Raw genomic sequence first — 22,770 nt, forward strand, 5'->3', positions numbered from 1 at the left:
AATAACCAGGGGTGCGTTTCCCAAAAGCATGGTTAGCTAACTATGGTAGTTAGTTCCATTGAAATCTATTGGTAACGACGGAACTTGCGACCATTGTTGCTTTTGGGAAACGCACCCCAGGTCGGGTCTCTGCGCTGTGTGTAGCACATTCCACAATTCCACTCTCTGCATTCTCATTGGTAGTTGCTACATTTTATCAAAGCTCATTTGCGTAAAGATGAAGATTGATTTTTTTCTACTGTGTTGTTCTGTATGTTGCATGAATTTAATAAACACGAGTGTTCACTTTTTTTATTAATATCTTTAAAAATGACTTCTAGTTGCTTTTTGCATGCAACTCACTATCACTGTTGAGAAGAACCCAAATTGTGGGACAATCACATTATATCCTCTACAGTAATACAAATCGTGAGATGTCTGGATGCGTCGAGCTTATTAGAGATGAAAAGCTGAATGAAAGAATAATAGAGGGCACAGGAAGGGTACAATGAGGGTTAGGAGAACAGATTTTTCCTCAGGATCGTAACACTTTTGTGATGTGAGCAGGTGACAGGATGAAAATGAATTACACCCATATCAAGTAGGTTTGAAGGGGGAGCTGGAGGGGACCAAGTGACTCAAATAGGGAGAGTGCCCTTGCTGCTACATAGAGGATAAACTAATAGGGTCAGTGATATTCTGTGTTGGCATGACTGAGCACCAAATCGCAGTGACTAAGCTCCCAAACAGTACACAAACACACTCTGACACACATACACACACTCATCTCCATACACGCCACAGTGCAGGGTAATTATTTGGAAATTCTCAGACCCACTTCGGCCACATGTCACTAACCTGGAACTAACCTGGAGGTGCACTGCAGACTCACACACGGCATTCATGAGTAAATTAATTATATTTAGCTTATATTTAGACACACACACATTTGCTTCTGCTCTGCAAATTAAATAAGCAATACAAAATTTCAGTCAGTGATTTTATGCACACAAATGGGTGCACTTGTGCGAGTCATATGGTTATTTTTTGTGCCTTTCTAATTAATAAATAGTATGAGTGCAAATCAGCCACTATGCTTGTTTAAATGTAATATGCCCTAATGTGTTTACTCATCTGAGAAGACTGCTGTTTTTTTGTACTGTAGTACTTGAAGTGCCAGCTCTCTTTAGCTTCTTTCTCGCAACATTTGCATTCCGGCAAGTGTAATAATTTAAATGATAAAATATTCTTCTCCTCTGGGAGCATTTTAATCATTTGAGTTTTAGTGTTTTTACCTTTGCCCGGTAGCACATATACGCACTTATAACAGTGGAATCCAACACAAGCACAGTCGTGTAGTCAGCTGGCATGTTGGTAGATTGCGTGTTGGAGTGAAATAATTTTGCTCAGAGTTCTCAGCAATAATTTATTTTCATTTCAACTTTGTCCTCGAGGTTTATAAAAAAATTAATTCAGAAGAAAAAAAAAATAATTAAACAATTGTTAGCATACAGTAAGAGTATAGAGCTATAGAATGAACATGAATGGCATAGTTCAGATAATTTAGTTTTACAAGTGTGAGAAGCATTTGAGTTTTTTGTTTTTTGTTGTTTTGAATAATTGGAAATATTTTCATTTGTGTAATTGTAATGATGAACAACAATAAGGGTCAGGAAGGGACACTAAGAGCCAGATTCACTACACAGGGCAAATTAGCAAATGGCTAAAATAGCAGTAATTTGACGAGCGCAAATGTTAGTAAATCGCGTTGAGTGATTCATTTTAATACTCTCCTCCCATAAATTTTGCGTCTGAAAGGGAAACTCCTACAAATGCATATTCAATAAGATCAGCCGCAAAAATAACTGTGTCCACGCATTTTCCGCTAATTCTTCACTGCGTGTATATCATGACGCTACTATTTTAATGCTTATTTTTTAAGCTGTTAGTAAATCTGGCCCCATAAGTTTATATTTGTAATTTTTCAGTCAGGTCTACATTTTTTATTTTTTTTTATATCCTAAATTGATCATAAATGTGATTTTGACTACAGTCTCTCAAACTGAAGGAGATGCATGTGAGATTCTGGGGTCTTTTTTTCTCTAATAAGCAAAAGTCTCAGTTTATCAAGGCGAGTTGAAACAATTGTGAAGCTAAAGAAATCTCATTTGGACTTCTGTGTCCTATTTTTAATGATTTTTTCTGATGTTGATTATCTCAAAATGGCCTAATATTGATTGGTTTATCAGCTCAGTCATCTGTTAGGAGGATCCCAAGATAACAAGGGAGCTGATGAAACTTTTATTTTCCCCTCATAGGTAAAAGCCCATATCTTATGTTTACTAACCGACATGAGATTCGGCGCATTGACCTGGTGAAGAAGGACTATACGCAGGTAGTGCCAACCCTGAAGAACGCTGTGGCTCTAGATGTGGACGTGACCACCAACAAGATGTACTGGTGTGACCTCTACCATCGCAAGATCTTCAGGTATACACAACATTAGAGCATGTTCCATTTCTCTAACTTGACAGCTGTTTAATCTTTATTTAAGAAGGATAATTTACAATTAGTGCTCAATGCTTCGGTAGGAGGAGACCGGTGCAGTGTTGAAACCCTCTTTTGAGAATCTCTTCCCGCCTCCTCTCAGCTGGCAGATATTAAATGCATGAGAACAGCTGCCATAGACCTGCTGGAAATGTTCTCACAGCAACAAACATCGTGGATTGAGAGATGTGAAGGAAATTACTTCCATGCACATTTCACAGACTTTTTCTTGGGCTTACTTAGTCTAATAAGTGATAGAGGGGTGATAGACTGACATAAACATCCTCAAAACATGTTAAAAATTGATCAGACTTTTTTTTGAGAGAATATATCTTGAATTAGATTACGTTTATTTTTCTGCCTCATTAACGTTTTGTTTGTTCTTCTTGTAATAAGCATAAACCACACTGAAAAAAAAAACTGTTAAAAAAAACTCTTAAAGCACATTATCAGATTAATGAATTAATTTATTAAATTAATTATTTATTATTTACTTATTTAAATTATTTCATTATTTTGAATATATTATTTTTCATAACACATAAACAATGACAGTGTACACTACTACAAAATTGAATAAGTGCTACCGGCCATTTAACAGTCATCTTATCAGTCGGACAGCAGCTTGTCACACAGCCTGCCTGTGCAACAACAGCAGCTGGAAAACTTGACCAACGTTTGTCCTTTACTGTCCCAGTGTGCGTGCTGGCCCGTCATGCTCGGGTCTCCACCTCACTTCCTGAATCACTCTGAGTCACGTCAGCCTCTAGGACCATCTCTAAATCATTTCAACCGCACCATATGCTTCCCATAATTTAGCTCCAACAATAATGCGTCCCATTACTCATCCCCACTCCCCTCAGGAGGGCTTGTGTTAGAACGACGTACGACAGTTCATTATCACTTTATAACCCCCTCAGAAGAGCACTCAGAAGAATGGAAATACTTCTGTTTGTCTGCAGGGAGTTTAATTTATGTGTGTGCTCCCTGACAGAGAGAGTGGCATGAATTGATGGTTACGGTGAAGACGCAGCAGTGTAGATGTCAGTTGACAGCTGAAACCTCAAATGAGGCATATCAGTTTTAAGGGCCATTGTTGGGGCCATTAACCAATCCTCACTTAGGTTTACTTGAAACTGGCATGTGTGTATTTTAAGTGTTGTGTGGTTATTGATCTGTCAGTAAAAAGCTGTTTTGTTTGCATAGTGGTTCTCTAGCATGAGAGCTCAAAACCTCTCTTTCAGCATAAAGGTTGATAGATTAATGTTGTGTTTATTGCTTTGATTAATTCCAATTAACACCATTTTGGGTTAATGCGATGCAAGGCTTCTGCTGTAATTAAGATGTCAGAGGGAACCCAAACCCAGCCAATTAAACAGACAATTTGTTGCTCTTGTTGATCAAATACATCATTGTTTGATCCTGGTGTGAACACAAAACACCATGCGGTTTTGGCTTTGATAGATTTTTGACTCACTTTAACTTGTCACACAGTGTCGTAACCCGGCATGATGCAGCAAGTGATAAGCAACAGGACATTTTATCAATACTATATTATTATTATTATTATTATTATTATTATTATTATTATTATTATTATTATTATATTTTTGTTGCATTGCTCTGAGTAGCTCTGTCTACAGTGAAATTAAATCAGTGAAATATGTGATTGGCAGTGATTGTGTCACATTGTTCAGCATTTTACTGAAATTTTTGCTGAAATGCAAGGATGTCATAATGTTACAATTTATGCATGTCATGTAGCTGATGGGTTTGGTCTATAACTGACTGTAGTCATGTATTTATATATGTATCTTGTATCACTATCAGTATAATGAATATAAAAAAGAATGCCACTGTACGGTTGACGTCACATTATATTGACCATCTCATCATGTTTAGTCACTTCTGTTTAAGTGCATAGCTCTTTATTGGAAGTCGTGACCTAATGGTTAGAGAGTTGGACTCGTAACCCAAAGGTTGTGGGTTCGAGTCTCGTACCGGCAGGGATTGTGGGTGGGGGGAGTGAATGTACAGTGCTCTCTCCCACCTTCAATACCATGACTGAGGTGCTCTTGAGCAAGGCACCAAACCCCCAACTGCTCCCCGGGCGCCGCAGCAAAAAATGGCTGCCCACTGCTCCGGGTGTGTGTTCACGGAGTGTGTGTGTGTTCACTGCTGTGTGTGTGCACTTTGGATGGGATAAATGCAGAGCACTAATTCCGAGTATGGCCCCGGGCGCCGCAGCAAAAAATGGCTGCCCACTGCTCCGGGTGTGTGTTCACGGTGTGTGTGTGTGCACTTTGGATAGGATAAATACAGAGCGCTAATTCCGAGTATGGGTTACCATACTTTGCCACGTCACGTCACTTTCGCTTTTTTTTTTTTTTTTATCCTTGTTTTGTATCATTTGTGAATCATCAGTGTTTGAAAGGATCCAGGAGACCTGTTCCTATTAATAGAGCTCCTAGTCAAGCCGATGAAAGCATAAGAGAAATGTTCCCTGACTGCTATTGCCTCTGTCCTTGTGATTCACTTAAGATCCTCTCTGAAAAGAGTGTCTCAAAGTCCTGCGGTCTTATAAGGGGAGATGGACCCATTGTGATGGCTGTTGAAGCTGCATCTGTTAAAGGCACTAGGTGACTGCAAATGGAAAATTACCAGGTTATAACAGAAAGCACCTCCTCACTGTCAGTGACAGGTGAAACGGGTGCCTTTTCCTGTTTGAAATTTAAAGCAAATATTTTGTAGATTTGAAGTAAGTGTTTTAAAATTTGAAACTTGAAACTACAAGGTTTCAATGCTGGTATTTCTACCAATAACCAGTTTTCATTTTTAACATGATCCCTTAATGAAACTCAAAGATTAAATGGCATACAATAAACAAACAAACGTTTTTTTTCCCTTTCACAGCAACAGAGTTTTGTTTGTTTATTTGTTGGTTGGTTTGTTCAAAGTATGAATTGAATATGGATAATGGGCAACTGATTAGCATTAATAGATCTTAATAATGCCTTGTCAGTTAAATAAAAAATACACGTCTGTACAATACAGTAACACAGTACAGTAAAAAGAGGATACTTTAACAGTAAAAACAGCAAAACTGCAAACATTTACCATTTTAAATAAATAATTTAATCAGCCATTACTTCAGTCTTCAGTGTCACTTGATCCTTCAGAAATCATTCTAATATGCTGCTTTGGTATGCAAAAAACATTAGTATCAATGTTGAACAACATTCTTTGATGGATAGAAAGTTCTAAAGAACAGCTTTTTTTAAATAGACATATTTTGTAACATTATAAATGCTTTACTTTTTTTGATCAATTTCATGTATCATTATCATTTCATGTATTTATGTCTTTAAGAAAAGATTCTGACCCAAACTTTTGATTGAATAGTAGTCTATATCAGTGTTTCCCAACCGGGGTGCCGTATTATCCCGCTCTATGCGTGTGCGCTCAGTCACTCCACTCGTATACCGTTCATGCTCATCGGAACAGCAAAGTCCACTCAAAAATCAAAAAGGTTGGGAAACACTGGTCTATATAATACAAAATGTTATCTTTTATTTACATATTTTATGTTCATGAAAGTATGCTAATTTGTTAGTATTTCAAGAAGTAAGAAACACTGGGGTAGAGACAAGCCAAAAGCACAAAATATTGTTACTGGATTTTTGTTTGTATTTGCAACAATGTCTATGGCAACATTTTTGTCATCAGCTACTTGTGAAAGTTATTGTTTGCACATGTATATGGGTATTTAAATGGAATACCTTTTGTCAAATAACCCAGGTGACACCAAAGTGATAATGACTCTCTCATGAGAGCTAGATCATAAGATCAGTCACATCAGATTTCACCAGGCTTCAAAGAGCAATCAAATCTACTTCACTGTATGTCATTGTAACTTTCAGAGACAGGAAAAGTCACAGCCATTTTGTCCTACAATTGTTCTCTGAGAAATATGCAGATGTTGCCTCACTTTGCTGCCTATGTGTACGTAAACAACAGCTGGGAGTGTCAGCTATTTATATTGTGCTTATTCTCCATGAATCTGGTGGATGCATCAAATATCTTGTGATTGTTTATGAATAGATAGATACATCTGCTTAAATGCTGTGGATGTAGATTAACAGTGTGTTTGTTCCTCTTCAGTGCATACATCAACAAAGCCAGCGATGCTTCTCAGCAGATCACGCTCATAGACACTGCGCTACATTCCCCAGAGGGCTTAGCAATGGACTGGGTCCATAAGAACATCTACTGGACCGACTCTGGACACAAAACTATCTCAGTCGCGACTGGTGATGGCAAGAAACGGAAGGTGTTGATCGACACAGAGCTTGGGGAACCGCGTGCCATCGCCGTTGACCCAAGACAAGGGTAATGATATAATATTTATAATCAGCCAAAAATGGTTCTCAACACCCTAAGGAAAATATTAAGCCTCCTCCACCAGTCTTTTCAAACCCTCTATTGCATTAAATAATAATGAATAACGTAAATATGATGAACATTGCATGATATGTGTCAACACCCCAAGATTTTTGAAAGCCTTGTCAAAGGTTCCTTCACTTCGTATGTATCATTTTCTTTTACTGGCGTTCATCATGATGAATCTTTCCCCTCAGGGGTCTTTTCACCATATTACAGAAGTAGAAGAGCATGAAAAACATGCAAATGAGTCTCAAGCTGGTCAGCATACCAACTAATTGTTGCCTGTGGGTAAAGTGCCCACTTCACTCTTATAGAACCGGAGCTATGTACTGACTTTTTTTAATGAGCATACTCTCACATATTCATCTTGATTTTTGACAGGTGATGAGCGTTGAAGTTTCAAGGCCATTGGAGCTTTCTAATTTTCCACTTAACTGCATCTGGTTTATTTGGTAACATGAAGCTTTTGTGGCCCAAACAAAGGGAACTCCTCCAAGAGCTCCACAAATTTGTGCAGAATTGTAATAATGTCATTCACAAAATGTTATATATCACCTGCCCCTACATTTAATAGGAATTTTGGATAATTAAAGTACTTAAATGCAGTACATTAAATGCAGTATTCCACAGATTTTCCCACCAGCTTCAAAGATGACTTAAAGTGGAAATTGAGTAAAAGATATTTTAGAATCCTTATTTTTAATCCTCATCCAGTAAATAACAAATTGGAAAAATTATGGTGTCAAAAGTGGAGTCAAAAAGGTTGAGAACCACTAGATCTGTCCATGATTCTGATTATGAACATTTTGTTTGTTTTGATCCCCTCAGGTTCATGTACTGGTCAGATTGGGGAACGCTGGCCAAGATCGAGAAAGCCGGAATGAACGGAGTGGATCGACAAGTTCTGGTTTCAGAGAGGATCGAGTGGCCCAATGGGATTGCGCTCGGTAAAACACCATTTGAAAGTTTTGCGGTTCAGTTTTTCCATTCAAATCATCAAATATAGACAAAATAGAGAAAAACACACAGGAGAATAGCAGAAAAGACAACAAAAGATAAAAGAGAAACAGCAGAGAGCAAATCAAAGCATATCATACCAAAAAGCAAGACACAAGAGAGCTGCGTTTGCCATCATTACAAGAGACATCAACCAAAATACTAGGGGAGAAAGGGGAAAAAAACATTAGGATTGAGAAAGACCAAACAAACCCAGAAAGAGTGAGGCAGAAGGAGAAGAAAGAGCGTTAATAATGAAGAGCAGCCTCCTGTGGCCAACAGGGCTTTGAATCATTCACCTTCATTGTTTCTCATCAATCACCCGTCAGTTTGGGAAAAACTAAATGGAATTGCTCAAGCAACGCTGTCAATATCGCCATCATTTCTCTGGCTTGCTTAACATGAAAGCCATTTGAAAAAGCAGTTATGGTAGACGGATAGAAAAAAAGATATTGACAAAAAAGGTGGAATTGAGAATTGCTAGGTCTGTTTAGAAACAAAATACTTTTATAATGGGAAAAGTAACCTTGCAAAGCAGTGAGATTTTGAAGTGCGTTGTGTAGCGGCTTTTTTGTCATTGTTTTTTTTTTTCAATTGTGCCTTCCATTTCATTTCCAACTGACTTTTTTTACTTGAAATATGAAAAATCATACACTATGAAATATAAATTATCCCTTCAGGTACTTTCCACTATTCTACGTTTCCTTTGACCACTCATGTTAAATTAAAAGCATTTGTTGTATTAGTAAAGTGCTACTTATATGTTCCATTAAAATATCTTTCCTCTTCCAGATCTGTCTAGTAGACGACTCTACTGGGTGGATTCCAAGCTTCATTTGATCTCCAGTGTGGACCTAAATGGAGACAACCGTAGAGTTTTGCTGTCCTCCATGGATCATCTTGGACATCCCTTTGCCCTGACTCTTTTTGAGGCAAGCAAATTTATCAAATAATTTTCTGAGGTACTCATTCATGCAGGCACAGATGGAGCTGCATTGGCAAGAACTTCCTACGCTCAGTTTGGCTTCATAATGCACACATAAACATGTTTCTGCTCACAGCGTGTAGTTGGAGAACAGGGGTCTAACTGTGAGACAGTAACACTTGCCAAGAGATGTATGGCTATGGCACCAGCCAACAACACAAACCAAATTAAAAAGCCTTTTTACTTTGGCAGCTTCTAAGGCACCTGAAGGCAGGACCCGGCCCAAACAATAGATCACCTAATTTCCTTCATTAGGCCAGTCGATGAGCCAGCTCAGTAAGAGGGCACCCTGAGGCCAAACCCTAGAAAAAGGAAACAATGTGTTTTCTTCATTCTTTTACTTTTGTCCAGGGCACATGTGAAATGAACCTCTACTTTGCTGCAGTATCCTTGAGGCTGGTTCTAAAGTACTTCAGCCAAGTTCTCCACTTGGCTGAAGAAGTTGCAAAACAGTAGGAGACAAATGCAGCCAAAAACTGCCCTCTAACTTTAGGGATGTTTTGTAGATGTGCTTAAAGGAGTATACAAATCTTTCTGTATGAAACATTTGTGCAGTCTTTGGTGCAGGAGTCAATTCCAGTAGTAAGCTCATTGTTTTGGTTCATTATTTTTAATTGCATAATTTCTCAAAATTAAATTACATTTTGTTTTCTCCAAGTACACATTTCGTTTTGGCAGTTGACAGCTTAAAAGTGAACAAAATAGCATTAAGTAACGGAAATTGAAACTACGAAATGCCTTTTTCCCTTTTCCCTTTTTTCTATTTTTTTTTTTTCATCATTTACTTACCTTTATGTCATTCCAAACCCATATGGCATTCATTTTTCAGTGAAACACCATGAAAGTCGTCTTTCTTACACTTATGTGAAGAACTGAACGTTAATGAGATAATAATAGTATAATAATTTCATTGAATAGTTTTATTTATTTGGGATCAGTAAGATTTTTTTTTCACAGTTAATATAATTTTTTTTTCAGCAAGGATGCAAAAAATAGTTTAAAAGTGATTGTAAAGACTTTTTAGATTAGATTCAACTTTTATTGTCACTGTGCAGAGTATAAGTACAGAGCCAATGAAATGCAACATGTAAGAACATTGTGAGTGAGGAGTGCAGACAAGTTATTGCAGTACAGTGCAGTTTTTTTTTTTTTTTTTTTTTAATCATTAGGGGTTTCTATACCTCAATGTGTGTTGAACTGATCGTCACTCTTTTGTGTGTTGCACAATACTAAATGTAGACAACTTTCTTATCTGGGGCGACAGCGAAGACTCCTATAACGTCTCCCCGATGGGAGGGAAGTGAACAGTCTGTGATTGGGATGAGAAGAGTCTTTGATGATACTTCTCACTCTCCTTTGGCAGCGTTTGTGGTAAACGTCTTTGAAGGAGGGTAGTCCGACACCAGTGGTGTATTGGGCAGTTTTCACCACCCGCTGAAGGACTTTCTGGTCCGAAACAGTGCTGTTGCCATACCACACTGTGATGCAGTTTGTGAGAATGCTTTGAATTAGAATCAGAATCAGAATGAGCTTTATTGCCAGGAATTTGTTTTAGTGACAGAAGCTCCACAGTGCAACAGAATGACAGTGACAAGACAGGACACAGATAATAAAAAGAATAATATACAAAATAGCAAAAACACAATATATAATATAGACAATTATGTATGTACAGGTATGATATGTGCAAATTTGAAATGTAAATAAGTATGTGTGTTAAATAAATAATGTATAATAGTGTTGTGTGTTCCACGTTTATTGTTAAGTGTTCATGAGATGGATTGCCTGAGGGAAGAAACTGTTCCTGTGCCTGGTCGTTCTGGTGCTCAGTGCTCTGTAGCGTTGCCCAGACAGCAACAGTTCGAAGAGGGAGTGTGCTGGATGTGAGGGGTCCAGAGTGATTTTGCCAGCCCTTTTGCTCACTCTGGACAAGTACAGTTCTTGGAGAGAAGGGAGGGTTGTACCAATGATTCGCTCAGCAGTCCGGACTATCCTCTATAGTCTTCTGAGGTCAGATTTGGTAGCGGAGCTGAACCGGACAGTTATAGAAGTGCAGAGGACAGATTCAATACAGTGCTGTCCATGATGGTGATTGGGGGGAGAGCAGGGGGGTTCCTCCTGAAGTCCACGATCATCTCCACAGTTTTGAGGGTGTTCAGCTCCAAGTTGTTAAGACTGCACCAGACAGCCAGCTCTTTAACCTCCTGTCTGTAAGCAGACTCGTCACTGTCCTGAATTAGGCTGATAAGTGTGGTGTCATCTGCAAACTTCAGGAGCTTGACAGAGGGGTCTTTAGATGTGCAGTTATTGGTGTAGTGGGGAGAGGACGCAACCTCGGGGGTGCTGATCGTACGGGTGCTGGATGAGAATTTTCCTATCTTTACTAGTTGCTGCCTGTCTGCCAGGAAGCTGGTGATCCACTGACAGATGGAGGTGGGCACGGAGAGCTGAGTTAATTTGGGCAGGAGGAGGTTTGGGATGATAGTGTTAAAAGCCGAGCTGAAGTCCACAAACAGGATACTCACATAAGTCCCTGGTCTGTCTAGATGTTGCAGGATGTAGTGCAGTCCAATGTTGACTGTATCATCCACAGACCTGTTTTTTCTGTAGGCAAACTGCAGGGGGTCCAGTGATGTCCTTCAGATAAGCCAAAACCAGTCTTTCAAATGATTTCATGGCCACAGACGTTAGAGCCACAGGTCTGTAGTCATTAAGTCCAGTAATTTTGGGTTTATTTGGGACGGGGATGATGGTGGAGCGTTTGAAGCATGAGGGGACTACGCACAGCTCCAGTGATCTGTTGAAGATCTGTGTGAAGATGGGGGCCAGCTGGTCAGCGCAGGTTTTCAGACAGGCTGGTGTCACACTGTCTGGGCCTGGTGCCTTTCTTCTCTTGTTCTTTCTGAAGACCTGACGCACATCATCAGTGCAACAATTTCAATAGTGCAATAGTAAAAGTTCAGCAGGATGTGGGGGGACAGGTGAGCTCCCCTTAGTTTCCTAAGGAAGTAAACGCACTGTTGTGCCTTTTTGATCAGTATGGAGGTATTGAGGGTCCAAGAAAGATGCACAAGTATGCAGTCGTGGGTGAAAAGGGAGTAGAGGATTGGGCTCAGCACACAGCCCTGTGGTACCCCAGTGTTTTAAATTGTTACCAAAAAAAAGAATGCTGTTCTTTTGAACATTCTATTCAATAAAGAATTATTTAAAACATGTATCATGGATTCCACAAAAATATTAAGCGGCACAATTGTTTTCAAAATTGCTAATAAGAATAAATTGTTCTTAAGCATCAAATCAGCATATTAGAATGATTTCTGAAGGATCATGTGCCACTGAAGACTGGAGTAAAGTTCAGCTTTACCATCACAGAAATAAATTACATTTTAAAGTATATTAAAATAGAAAACAGTTATTTTAAGTTGAAATAATATTTCACTGGTTTACTGTAAATAAGCATGGTATGGCAGAGAGCTTTATTGAACTAAGGAAATTATTTTAGTGTCTTAAAGAAGACAGCGCTGTACACCACATATTGGCTTCCAACGCAGCAGACTCAAATTACATATTAGAAATCCTCCATTTTCCTGTCACCTTTTCAGACGATATGTGACCTTTACATTACCCTGTCTCATAAAACAGACCAATATCTCCACACCAGCTTTCACATTATTTTATTGGTTAGTAGGAAGCACTGAAAATGTCAAGACCAATCCAGTTCCACAGGGATAGTTGCTCCTAACCAAATGAAGCGAAGACTTTGATGAAAGGTTTTAATAAAGATGCTCCCCTCGCTCAAGGAGTACAAATTTCAGACTTGGATGTTAGAAGCCAGCCTTTTGTGTCATGTATTAAAGCAGTTATCTATATCAGATATGGTGCCTTTGTGGCCTGTGCGTTAGATGAGAGCTGCAATGCGGCAGAATTTGAATGCTGTCTAGTGCAGGTTAAGGAGTCCTACTGATCAACAGCCACCAGCAGGAGCACCTAACGGCGCTCCACTGGGATCCAGCAGCCTGACCTTTCCAAAGAAGCATGACTCTGTAAACATCCTCTGATACTCGGAGACAGCTGCCCACTTGGGCATGCTCAGTCCTCTCAATCTTTTTTTTTTTTGTGCCCTCCCCCGAGTCCTTTTCTTTTGTTACCCCAAAAACACCCCCTCCCGAACTTCCTCATCCATTTCCGCATCCGTTTGAAAAGAAGATGAATCTCAGGTTGTCATAGTAACAGACCACCTCACCATGCACATTTGCAATATTTCTGTAGCGGCTGATAAGGACTGATCAGAGGAGGGAGGCAGACGGAGAATGTTGAAAGTGGTATTGTCAGACAGTGGAGCGCGTGCTTTCAGACTCATGTAGGTGAAGATACAAAGGAGAGATAGAGCTGCGAGCTTTAATTAGTCTGATGAAAAACCTTTCTGGTCCAAAAGACACAGAAGCCTTTATCTTCATTGTCATCTTGCTCCCGTTTCTTTCCTTTTTTGGTGTCTTGCATCATGCATAGAAAAAAAAATACATGCCCTACAGAATAATACCTGCTTGGTTGTGATTTTTTCCCTATTCAAGTGTCTATTTTGTCCTATTTATCGTTATCCATTTTTCACTGAATCACAATAAAAGACCCGAGAATAATGTGAATGGTAGTCACTTGTTGCCCTAGGTGAGACAAGATGTGATTTAAGTATAAAAAATATATAAAGATGTATTTAACTTCTTATTCATTCTTTATATATACTACCGTTTGGGGTCAGTAAGATTTTTTTCAAAAGAAATAATATGTCGTTTCAGCAAGGTTGCAATAAATTTATCAAAAGTGGCAGTAAATAAAAATTATGTTTCAAATAAATGCTGTTCTTTTCAGCTTTCTATTCAGTCTATTCAATCAAATTCCTAAAAATTGTAGCAGTTTCCATAGAAAATGTTAAACAGCACAACTGTTTTCAACATTGATAATAATAAGAAATGTTGCTTGAGCACCAAATCAGAATGCTTTCTGTAGGATCTGAAGACAGGAGTAATGGCTGCTGAAAATTCAGCCATCACAAGAATACATTACATTTTAAAATATATTGAAATAGAAAGAAAATTATTTTGAATTATAATATCTCACAGTATTACTGTTTTACTGTGGTTTTGATCAAATAAATGCAGTCTTGGTGAGCATAGGAGACTTCTAATGTTACAGACCCCAAACTTTTGAATAGTAGTATAAGCTGGCCATAAAACTAACATGAAACTTGTACAAATTTGCATTTATTCTTGTTTCCACACTTTTATACAAAGCTACTTGTATTCAAGACATGCATTTACATATTATCAGTTCGTGTTTTCATTGCAAGTGCTATATTGTAATGCTTGAACCTCAGGAGTGCAATAGCTCCTGCTTGTGTAGAATTCACATTTTATGTTTCTACAGGACCGAGTTTACTGGACAGACTTGGAGGATGAGGCCATCTACAGCGTAAACCGGCTGACAGGGCATGATGTGGCAATGCTGGCTCAACATCTCAACAACCCACTGGATGTGGTGGTGTTCCACGAGCTCCGGCAGCCTCAAGGTGAGAAATAAGTGTAGTACAGATAGAGATCACTTTACATCATTGTAAGGCCCGGTTTCACAGACGGGGCTTAGTTTAAGCCAGGACTAGGCCATAGTTCAATTAGGATTTTAAAGTAATTTTTATAAACATGCCTTAGAAAAAACATTACTGGTGTGCATCTTGAGACAAAACAAGGGCACTGACACATTTCAAGATCAATCAGTGCAAGTTTCTTTCAGTTGAAACAGCTCAGACTTACATTTTAGTCGGGGACTAGGCTTAAGCCTTGACTGTGAAACCGGGGGTATATCTGTATATCCTGGCCAGTGTCAGAGAGTAACTAGGTAAATGTAGCGGTTTTCTTAACTACATTTTTTAGTAGAATGAATTCAAAAATAGGGTAGTTTTTCCAATAAAGAGCTTTTTTTCTCCCCTAGCAACTATTTATTGTGATGTTCTCTCATTCAGATAGTGTTGGTCCAATACATTTGATTCATTCAACAATTCAATTTACCTCATTGTTTTTTTTTCTGCTCAGATTTTTTAAGATACGTTATAAAATCTCTTAAAAGCTTAAATTTTGTTAGCAATTTTGCTGGTAATTTGTTGAGTATTAGATTACTATTTCAAAAGCTGGCATACATTTTATTTTTACATTATTTATAATTCAACATCAGTTATACGAAGTAATGGGCACGTGTACGCCACGAAAAATAATGTAACTTTCAGTCTGTTTTATCTGTTGAGCTCAATAGCCAGTGATGGATGTTATAATGCATTAGAGGACTCATATCATGAGGAATCAATTTGTTCCTGATCTTTTAGATAAAAGACTTTGATGTGCTGTGAAAACACTGAGAATTCAACTTCCTCCCCTGTCCACAAAGATAATTTATTGAAACTAAGCAGAAGAAAAAAACGTTGTTGTTCATCTCACACGTAAAGAGTCAGTTTCTTAAAGGTACAGCAGGAAAAAAAAAAAAGCCTGTTTAATTATTTCTGCCTTTCAGGAGCTAATAGAAACAATGCTTGAACAGTATTATTTTCACAGTGTCACCTTTTTAGCATTGTTATAATAATGAGAGGCAAATCTTTGCTGACTCTCTGTTTTTTTCCCCAGTAATAGCAGTTCTATTAGTGAATAGCATATTTATGGTGAATTTTTATTCTAGAGACAGGCAGAGAAAATGAAAGAAGCAGTGTGCGTATGTGTGTGCAGATTTTGATTCTTTGTTTTCATCTTTTTATCACAAACAGACCACGTGCAGCATTCCAGCAGAAGAACCCATTTACAGCCTCCTCACATTAATGAATGAGAAGTGCTATTTAAATCTAAATCAAAAAATTAAACATGTTGCCCTGAAAATGCAAACGAAAGCAGGAAAACACACTTACGCTGAACGAGAAATGTTGAGAATGGAATCCAACTGCTTTTTATATCTCAAGTGCCTCTGAGTGAAATATTAATCAGTTATGCATCCCTGCCAAACACGATTTTATGAGAATGTGTAAGAAAGAGCTACACATTATTATTTAAGCTAAAATATTATTTAGTAAAAAACAATCTTCTGAGTAGTGTTTGTAGAGCTTAACAACCTTTCCTACAGATTTCCATTGCGCTACATTGCTATATTGTTCAACTGACAATAACATAAGAAAATGATTCTAGTTGTTCAAGCTCAGTCAGTTTGAAGTTCTCGAAATTGAGATTTATACATCATCTGAAAGCTGAATAAATAAGCTTTCCATTGATGTATGGTTTGTTAGGATAGGACAATATTTGGCCGAGATACAAAATCTGGAATCTGAGGGTGCAGAAAAATCAAAATACTGAGAAAATCGCCTTTAAAGTTGTCCAAATGAAGCACGTTACTAATCAAAAATTAAGTTTTGATATATTTACGGTAGGAAATTTACAAAATATCTTCATGGAACATGATCTTTACTTAATATCCTGAAGATTTTTGGCATAAAAGAAAAATCGATCATTTTGATCCATACAATGTATTTTTGGCTATTGCTACAAATATACCCCAGCGACTTAAGACTGGTTTTGTGGTCCAGGGTCACATATGTATTAAATCTATTATGTTTAAGTACAAATATAACTATTCCTCAAGCCAAATAATTGATGCTTTTTGATGCATTTTTACATATACTCTAGGAAGCCAGACACATTACAATAGACAAGCATGAATACTGACTGCAATATTGTAATAAAAAACAGTAATATTGTGAAATATTATTACAATTTAAAATACCTGTTTTCTATTTTAATATATTTAATATATTTGTTATTTATTCCTATTACTCCAGTCTTCAGTGTTACATGATCCTTCAGAAATCATTCTAATATACTGATTTGGTGCTCAAGAAACATTTCTTATTATTATAAATGGTGAAAACAGTAATATGTTTATGGAGGTTATGATGCATTTCTTTTTCTTTTTTTTTTTCAGAAAGTTCAAAAGAACAGCATTTATTTGAAATATACATTTTTGTAACATTATAAAGGTCTTTACTGTCACTTTTGCACCCAGACTTATAAATGGTAGTGTATATTTATATTTATATAATTTTTCATGCTCAAAACCACATAAATTAAGTGATAAATGACTTATAATGAATTAATATAAACATAAATTTGCTTTGGTTAATGTGTTTTCTTAACTGGTTAATATATCTTACTGTATGCGCTTTATACCCATGGGCAGCTGCATAGAAAACAATTTTGAGGTGAATAAAAATGTGGACCTTTTATTTCCAAACTCCATGTGGTACAGCTTTCTCAGAAAATGAACGACCTCCAGTGTTTGGTCACTGTCACCCTGAATGCATCTTAATAGTTCAGCTGCTATGTTAATATTTTAATGTATGATCTCATATATACTACTATGCAACCAATCCAGAGACTAATTCATCTGAATTAAACTGTGACTTTCCCTATAGCTCCAGACACATGCAACATGGGAAGTCTGCCCAATGGCGGCTGTGAGTACCTGTGCCTCAGAGCTCCTCAGATCACAGACCACTCGCCCAAGTACACGTGTGCCTGTCCCGACAACATGGAACTGGGCCCAGACATGCGCCGCTGTGTGACAGGTAACAAAATACAGAGCCCTAGGTCAAGTTTACTCATACTATACACTTTAAAGAAACAAACGTAACCTGATTCAGGTTTGGGAGTTAACTCAAGAGATGGCAGGAAGTCAGCTGACTCCTTATATCGGTTTTGTTTGTTGTAGTCAAACCCCAAAAAACAACAACGACAAGTACAACCACTACTACAACACCAGAACCTTCTACTACTGTGACTCCTACAACCACTACTCCAGCTATAAACACAGATACACCTACAACAATCAGTACAATCTCTACAACTACACCTACAGCGACAGTATCAAGTACAACCACCACCAGCCCCACCACAACCACTCATTCCAGCTCGCATAGTTCCACCAGCACACACTCCACAGCCACTTCAACCACAGTGACCACTCAGTCCAGCACTACAGCAGCAGGGAAACAGCCAGCCTCCACCCAGACGACAGCAGATCACAGACCGACGTCTACAACCATACACGGCAACAGCATACAAGGGGCCAATGTCAATCTCTCTCATCGCGGTGAGTTTCCGTTTCTGTTTTTGTGTTGATATCATGATCTTTTTTTGTCTGCTTCTTTTTTATTCAAAATTATATTACAATGCAAATATACAGTGTAATGCAATAACTTGAGTACATCTTTTCTATGAAGAGTATGCTTCAAAAACAGCTCTTTAAAAAAATATTTTTTAAAACCGGTTGTAAAATTTCATGTGATTGAGCTCCTCAAAAATGTAATGAAATTTTGAATTAATCATTATTTGTATTTGTAAAAATACTTTTTAACCTTCATTCATTAACTTTTTTGAAAATAATGGTTAAGGTGTATTCAAGGTGTTAGGAAAAAATTTACTTTTACTTGATGGTTACACCTTGTGACATTTTTAGCATCGTTCAAACAAATGAAACCTTTCTTAAATATGGTATAAATATTTTTCTAAACCATATGAAACCAACATGAATACAAAGAGTAGAGTTTTCTTTATCATGGACATTCAAAAGTTGACAGTGCCAACAAAGCCAATTAAAATTCTATTTCAAAAAATTTATGTTCTTTTGAACTTTCTATTCAGCACAAAATCCCCCCCAAAAAATGCATCACTGTTTCCAGAAAAATATTACGCAGAACTGTTTTCAACATTAATAATAAGAAGAAATGTTTCTTGAGCACCAAATCAGAATGATTAATGATGACACTAATGAAAATTCTGCTCTGCCATCAGAAAAATAAATTACATTTTAAAATGTTAAAATAGAAAACACTTATTTGAAATTGCAATAAAGTCTCACAATATTACAGTTTTTACTGTATTTTGATCAAATAAATGCAACCTTGGTGAGCATAAAAGTCTTAATTCAAAAAAAAAATTTAAATCTTGACTGAAATAATGGCTGCTGAAAAATAAATAACAATTTTAAAATATATTAAAATAGAAAACACTTATTTGAAATGGTAATATCTCACAATATTACTGTTTTTACTGGTGAGCATTAAAGACTCTTTTCAAAAAAATGTAAAAATCTTACAGACTATAAACTTTTGATGTCATTGACCTTTATGTAAATATTCATAGGACTGTTGTATAAGAGCAATATCGTGTGATATTGTGTTGTGTTTCCTGTATTGAACTTGTGTTGTTTTACTGAATTCCATCACCACTGATATTCAGCTGAAGCTTATACAATTGCTCTCTTTCAGTACTCATACAGTAGTCCTCTCAGAGTCTGTGAAAGTTAATGTGTGGTGGAATTTGCTTGCCGAGCATCACTGGGCCACTTGAGAGTGATAGATGAGGCAGCAGTGGTCGCCCAGGGTCCCAAAGTGTATCTGTGCTAAATTAGAGAGAGCAGTCAGTGAAGAGAGAGGAGCAGCCAGCCCTGACTGATGAACATTGCCCTCAGCCTTGTTCCTCTCCACACTCAGTGTTTCACTCTCACCCCCCCACAGCCTCTGGGCTTTGACTGGGGACACTCAGGTACACGGCCACCTGGACACAGCAGGAAAAAAGGCATTAGTGACTTCAGTAATAGGATCTATATCCATGATATCCCTCCGAAAGTCTTCGAAAGGTTGTCTGTCGAGACTAAAAATATGGAAAAACAACCAACATTTTAGTAGCCTTTACACCTCTCAGCCCATAATCAAAGCACAGAAGTGCTCATTCTTGATGCTAACCATAAATTTGGGTTCTTGAATATTTTATGACTGCCAGCATATTACACGGTAGACATGGTGAAACTCTCCATTAGATAAAACCTGTAAATTGCTGCACTGAGTATAGTGATGAATTATACCAGCACCCTTTCTGCCTTTTATGGCTGCTTGCTTATGAAGACAAAAACTTGTCTGTAGAATTCTACAAATGTGGCTCTTTTTTTAAACACTGCTGTTGGATCAGTAAGATTTATTTTATTTATTTATTTATTTTATTAAGATTTTTTTCCAACAAGAATGCATTAAATTGATCAAAAGTGACAATAAGGCCTTTACATTGTTAATATTCTTTTAAACTTGAAAGAAATCGCAGTTTCCACAAAAATGTTAAGCAGCGTAACGGTTTTTAACATTGATAATAAGAAGTGTTTCTTGAGCAGAGTCCGTGACCCTGGACCAAAAACCAGTCATAAGGGTCAATTTGACATCTGAAATCTGAATAAATAAGCTTTCCATTGATGTATGGTTTGTTAGTATAGGACAATATTTGGCTGAGATACAACTATATGAAAATCTGGAATCTGAGGGTGCAAAAAAATTCACGCCTTTAAACGCCTTTAAAGTTTTCAAATTAAGTCCTTAGCAATGCATATTACTAATCAAAAATTAAGTTTTGATATATTTACAGTAGGAAATTTACAAAATATCTTCATGGAACATGATCTTAAATATCCTAATGATTTTTGGCATAAAAGAAAAATCGATAATTCTGACCCATACAATGTATTGTTGGCTATTGCTACAAATATACCTGTGCTACTTATGACTGGTTTTGTAGTCCAGGGTCACATATTAGAATACTTTCTGAAGGATCATGTGACACTGAAGACTGGAGTGATGGCTATTGAATTAAAATAGAAAACAGTTCTTTAAATTTCATAATATTATCATTTTAACTGTATTTTTAATCAAATAAATGCTGCCTTGGTCAGCATAAGACTCTTCTTTCATTAACACATAAAACATTGCAGAAATTGTACCGACCACAATCTTTTGAACGTTGGTGTATGTAGCTTTTAAGTGCCAGGCACACCAGCTGTGAATGTACCTGTAGTAGATTTGTAAAATATATCACATATTGTGCAAAATGATCATAAAACCTTGGGTTGTGAATTTCTGAAGCATGTGTTAGCAGTATTCAGTGCTGTCAGCATCACCCGTTACAGGCCAATTGTTTGTACTAAAAGCATTTCCACATTAATGAGTTTGGATACACTCCCTTGTCTTTTGTCTGTGAATAATGATTTTATGGATGTAATAAATCATTAAGCTTGAAGAAAAATTCAATGCTCTTTGAATAGAAACTTAAAAAAAACATTTAAAACAGGAACTACACACTATATACAAACAGTAGCAGATGATGCAAATGAAGTTTTGCCATGGAAACCCACATGTCACTGGTATCACATAAATAACACGCTCACTGTAGCTTTAAGAGGATCCCCTTACCGATAATATGTTTTCTTGATTACCTTTCCCTTTATGTGCAGTTGTTACTACATACACTGCATTTCTTTTGTTTCCTACCGACAAGCCCTCAGGCTGTCTTGTCTGTATCTGGATGCCAATGCTGTACCAACTAGTCCTCTTAATCTCCCGGCTCAGACTCCATTATCAGACACTAATTATACTGTAGCTAATGGAGGGCCACGTGCTAATTGTGAGATTGAGGTGGGATTTATATGGTGGAAACAACTGCTCAGCAGAAACCTTAAAAGGGAAAGCAACAGCACAAAGCAAAGTGCTGTATATGAATAGCAATATATTGCCTTGAGCAAGATAGCAGTGTAAATGGACACTTCACTCTACAAACCGGAGAAGATTCATTTAAATGAAAATGGCAGTGAAAACATACCTGTTACATGCTGCAACCTCAGTCGGTGTTTATTTTGATGCTGGAATAGAAAAATCTGTTTTCATTTGCTCACGTTCAATAATTGTGGACAATACAGTGCTGTTTACTAAACTGCAGATGACAGGATCTGTTATGATCTTGTGATTAAATATAGAGTTAATACAGTCTTTCTTTGTTTTTCCCTCATTGTTGCCTGTCTTTCTTTCTTCATCTTTCTGTTTCAGCTGGCAGTGGAAATGACCACTTCCTCGTTGGTAGCAATATAACCGTTGCGGTTCTGGGTATAGTCATTCCAATAGGTGAGTATTAAAGTTAACCAAGCATTTTATCTTGCATTTTGAATTCAGGCTTGTTCACTCAGTAGATGAACAGCTTTTGCCCTTGAGCTTTATGTGCACTACCTGCTTTGGAGACACTTATGGTGGTCCTAACTAGCCATTTATAAACTTGCTGCTGCTCCATTTAGCTTAATATTCCAGGTTAAATACAACTTAAGTGCTGTCGACAGCATGGTATTTATTCCAGAAATAATTTGAACTCAATTTTGAGTTTGTTAAAACTACAAAGAAAAACTTACAGTATAGCTCTTAGAATGAAAGTCTTTATGGCTGTCATATCAAAGGGTTGAAAAGCAGAAATGTGAAGCTCATATTTTTGCTATCTGATGTTACTGTCCCTCTGTGCGACAAATCCATTTTCTACACTTTGCAAACACATGATGCATAAAACATTTTAATAATAAATATGTATTCTTAGAGATAACTCGAATAAACCAGTAAAAGCTTTTTCAGAATAATCTGTCAATTGTTATTCCGGCATGGTAGACAATGTGCAGGGACACATTTTTATTGATTTTTCATCAACCAAAAAATATGATTCATATTACTTAGTAAGTAAACATCTTACATTTAAATAGGAATTATTTGTATGAGTATGAATTTAAACATGAATTTGCTTGTTGCCTAGAAACAGCATTGTGCAGTGAAATGGATATCGATGTATCAGTTTTTGTAAACTCTGCCGCTGGATTATTATTATTTATTTATTATATATTTTTTTTTGTCTTTCTTTTCACTCAATTTCTTTACAAATTTAAAATAC

The 22,770-nt window shown here is 37.1% G+C and overlaps 1 protein-coding gene across 5 annotated transcripts in view; it reads left to right on the forward strand.

Annotated features, from left to right (window-relative positions):
- Window positions 1-22,770, forward strand: part of LOC107684070 (low-density lipoprotein receptor-related protein 8-like) — a 201,177-nt gene that overhangs the window by 171,150 nt on the left and 7,257 nt on the right. For 4 of the 5 annotated variants that reach the window (XM_016480246.1, XM_016480264.1, XM_016480229.1 and 1 more), the window contains exons 10-17: window positions 2,298-2,469; window positions 6,688-6,915; window positions 7,798-7,916; window positions 8,758-8,897; window positions 14,372-14,513; window positions 17,445-17,597; window positions 17,741-18,121; window positions 21,894-21,968. In XM_016480246.1, the coding sequence (XP_016335732.1) occupies window positions 2,298-2,469; window positions 6,688-6,915; window positions 7,798-7,916; window positions 8,758-8,897; window positions 14,372-14,513; window positions 17,445-17,597; window positions 17,741-18,121; window positions 21,894-21,968 (1,410 nt within the window). The remainder of the gene's footprint in view (window positions 1-2,297; window positions 2,470-6,687; window positions 6,916-7,797; window positions 7,917-8,757; window positions 8,898-14,371; window positions 14,514-17,444; window positions 17,598-17,740; window positions 18,122-21,893; window positions 21,969-22,770) is intronic. The other variant, XM_016480255.1, reaches the window with a different exon arrangement.

Source organism: Sinocyclocheilus anshuiensis, unplaced genomic scaffold (assembly GCF_001515605.1).
Source record: "Sinocyclocheilus anshuiensis isolate Anshui unplaced genomic scaffold, SAMN03320099.WGS_v1.1 scaffold629, whole genome shotgun sequence".
Taxonomy (NCBI): Eukaryota; Metazoa; Chordata; class Actinopteri; order Cypriniformes; family Cyprinidae; genus Sinocyclocheilus; species Sinocyclocheilus anshuiensis.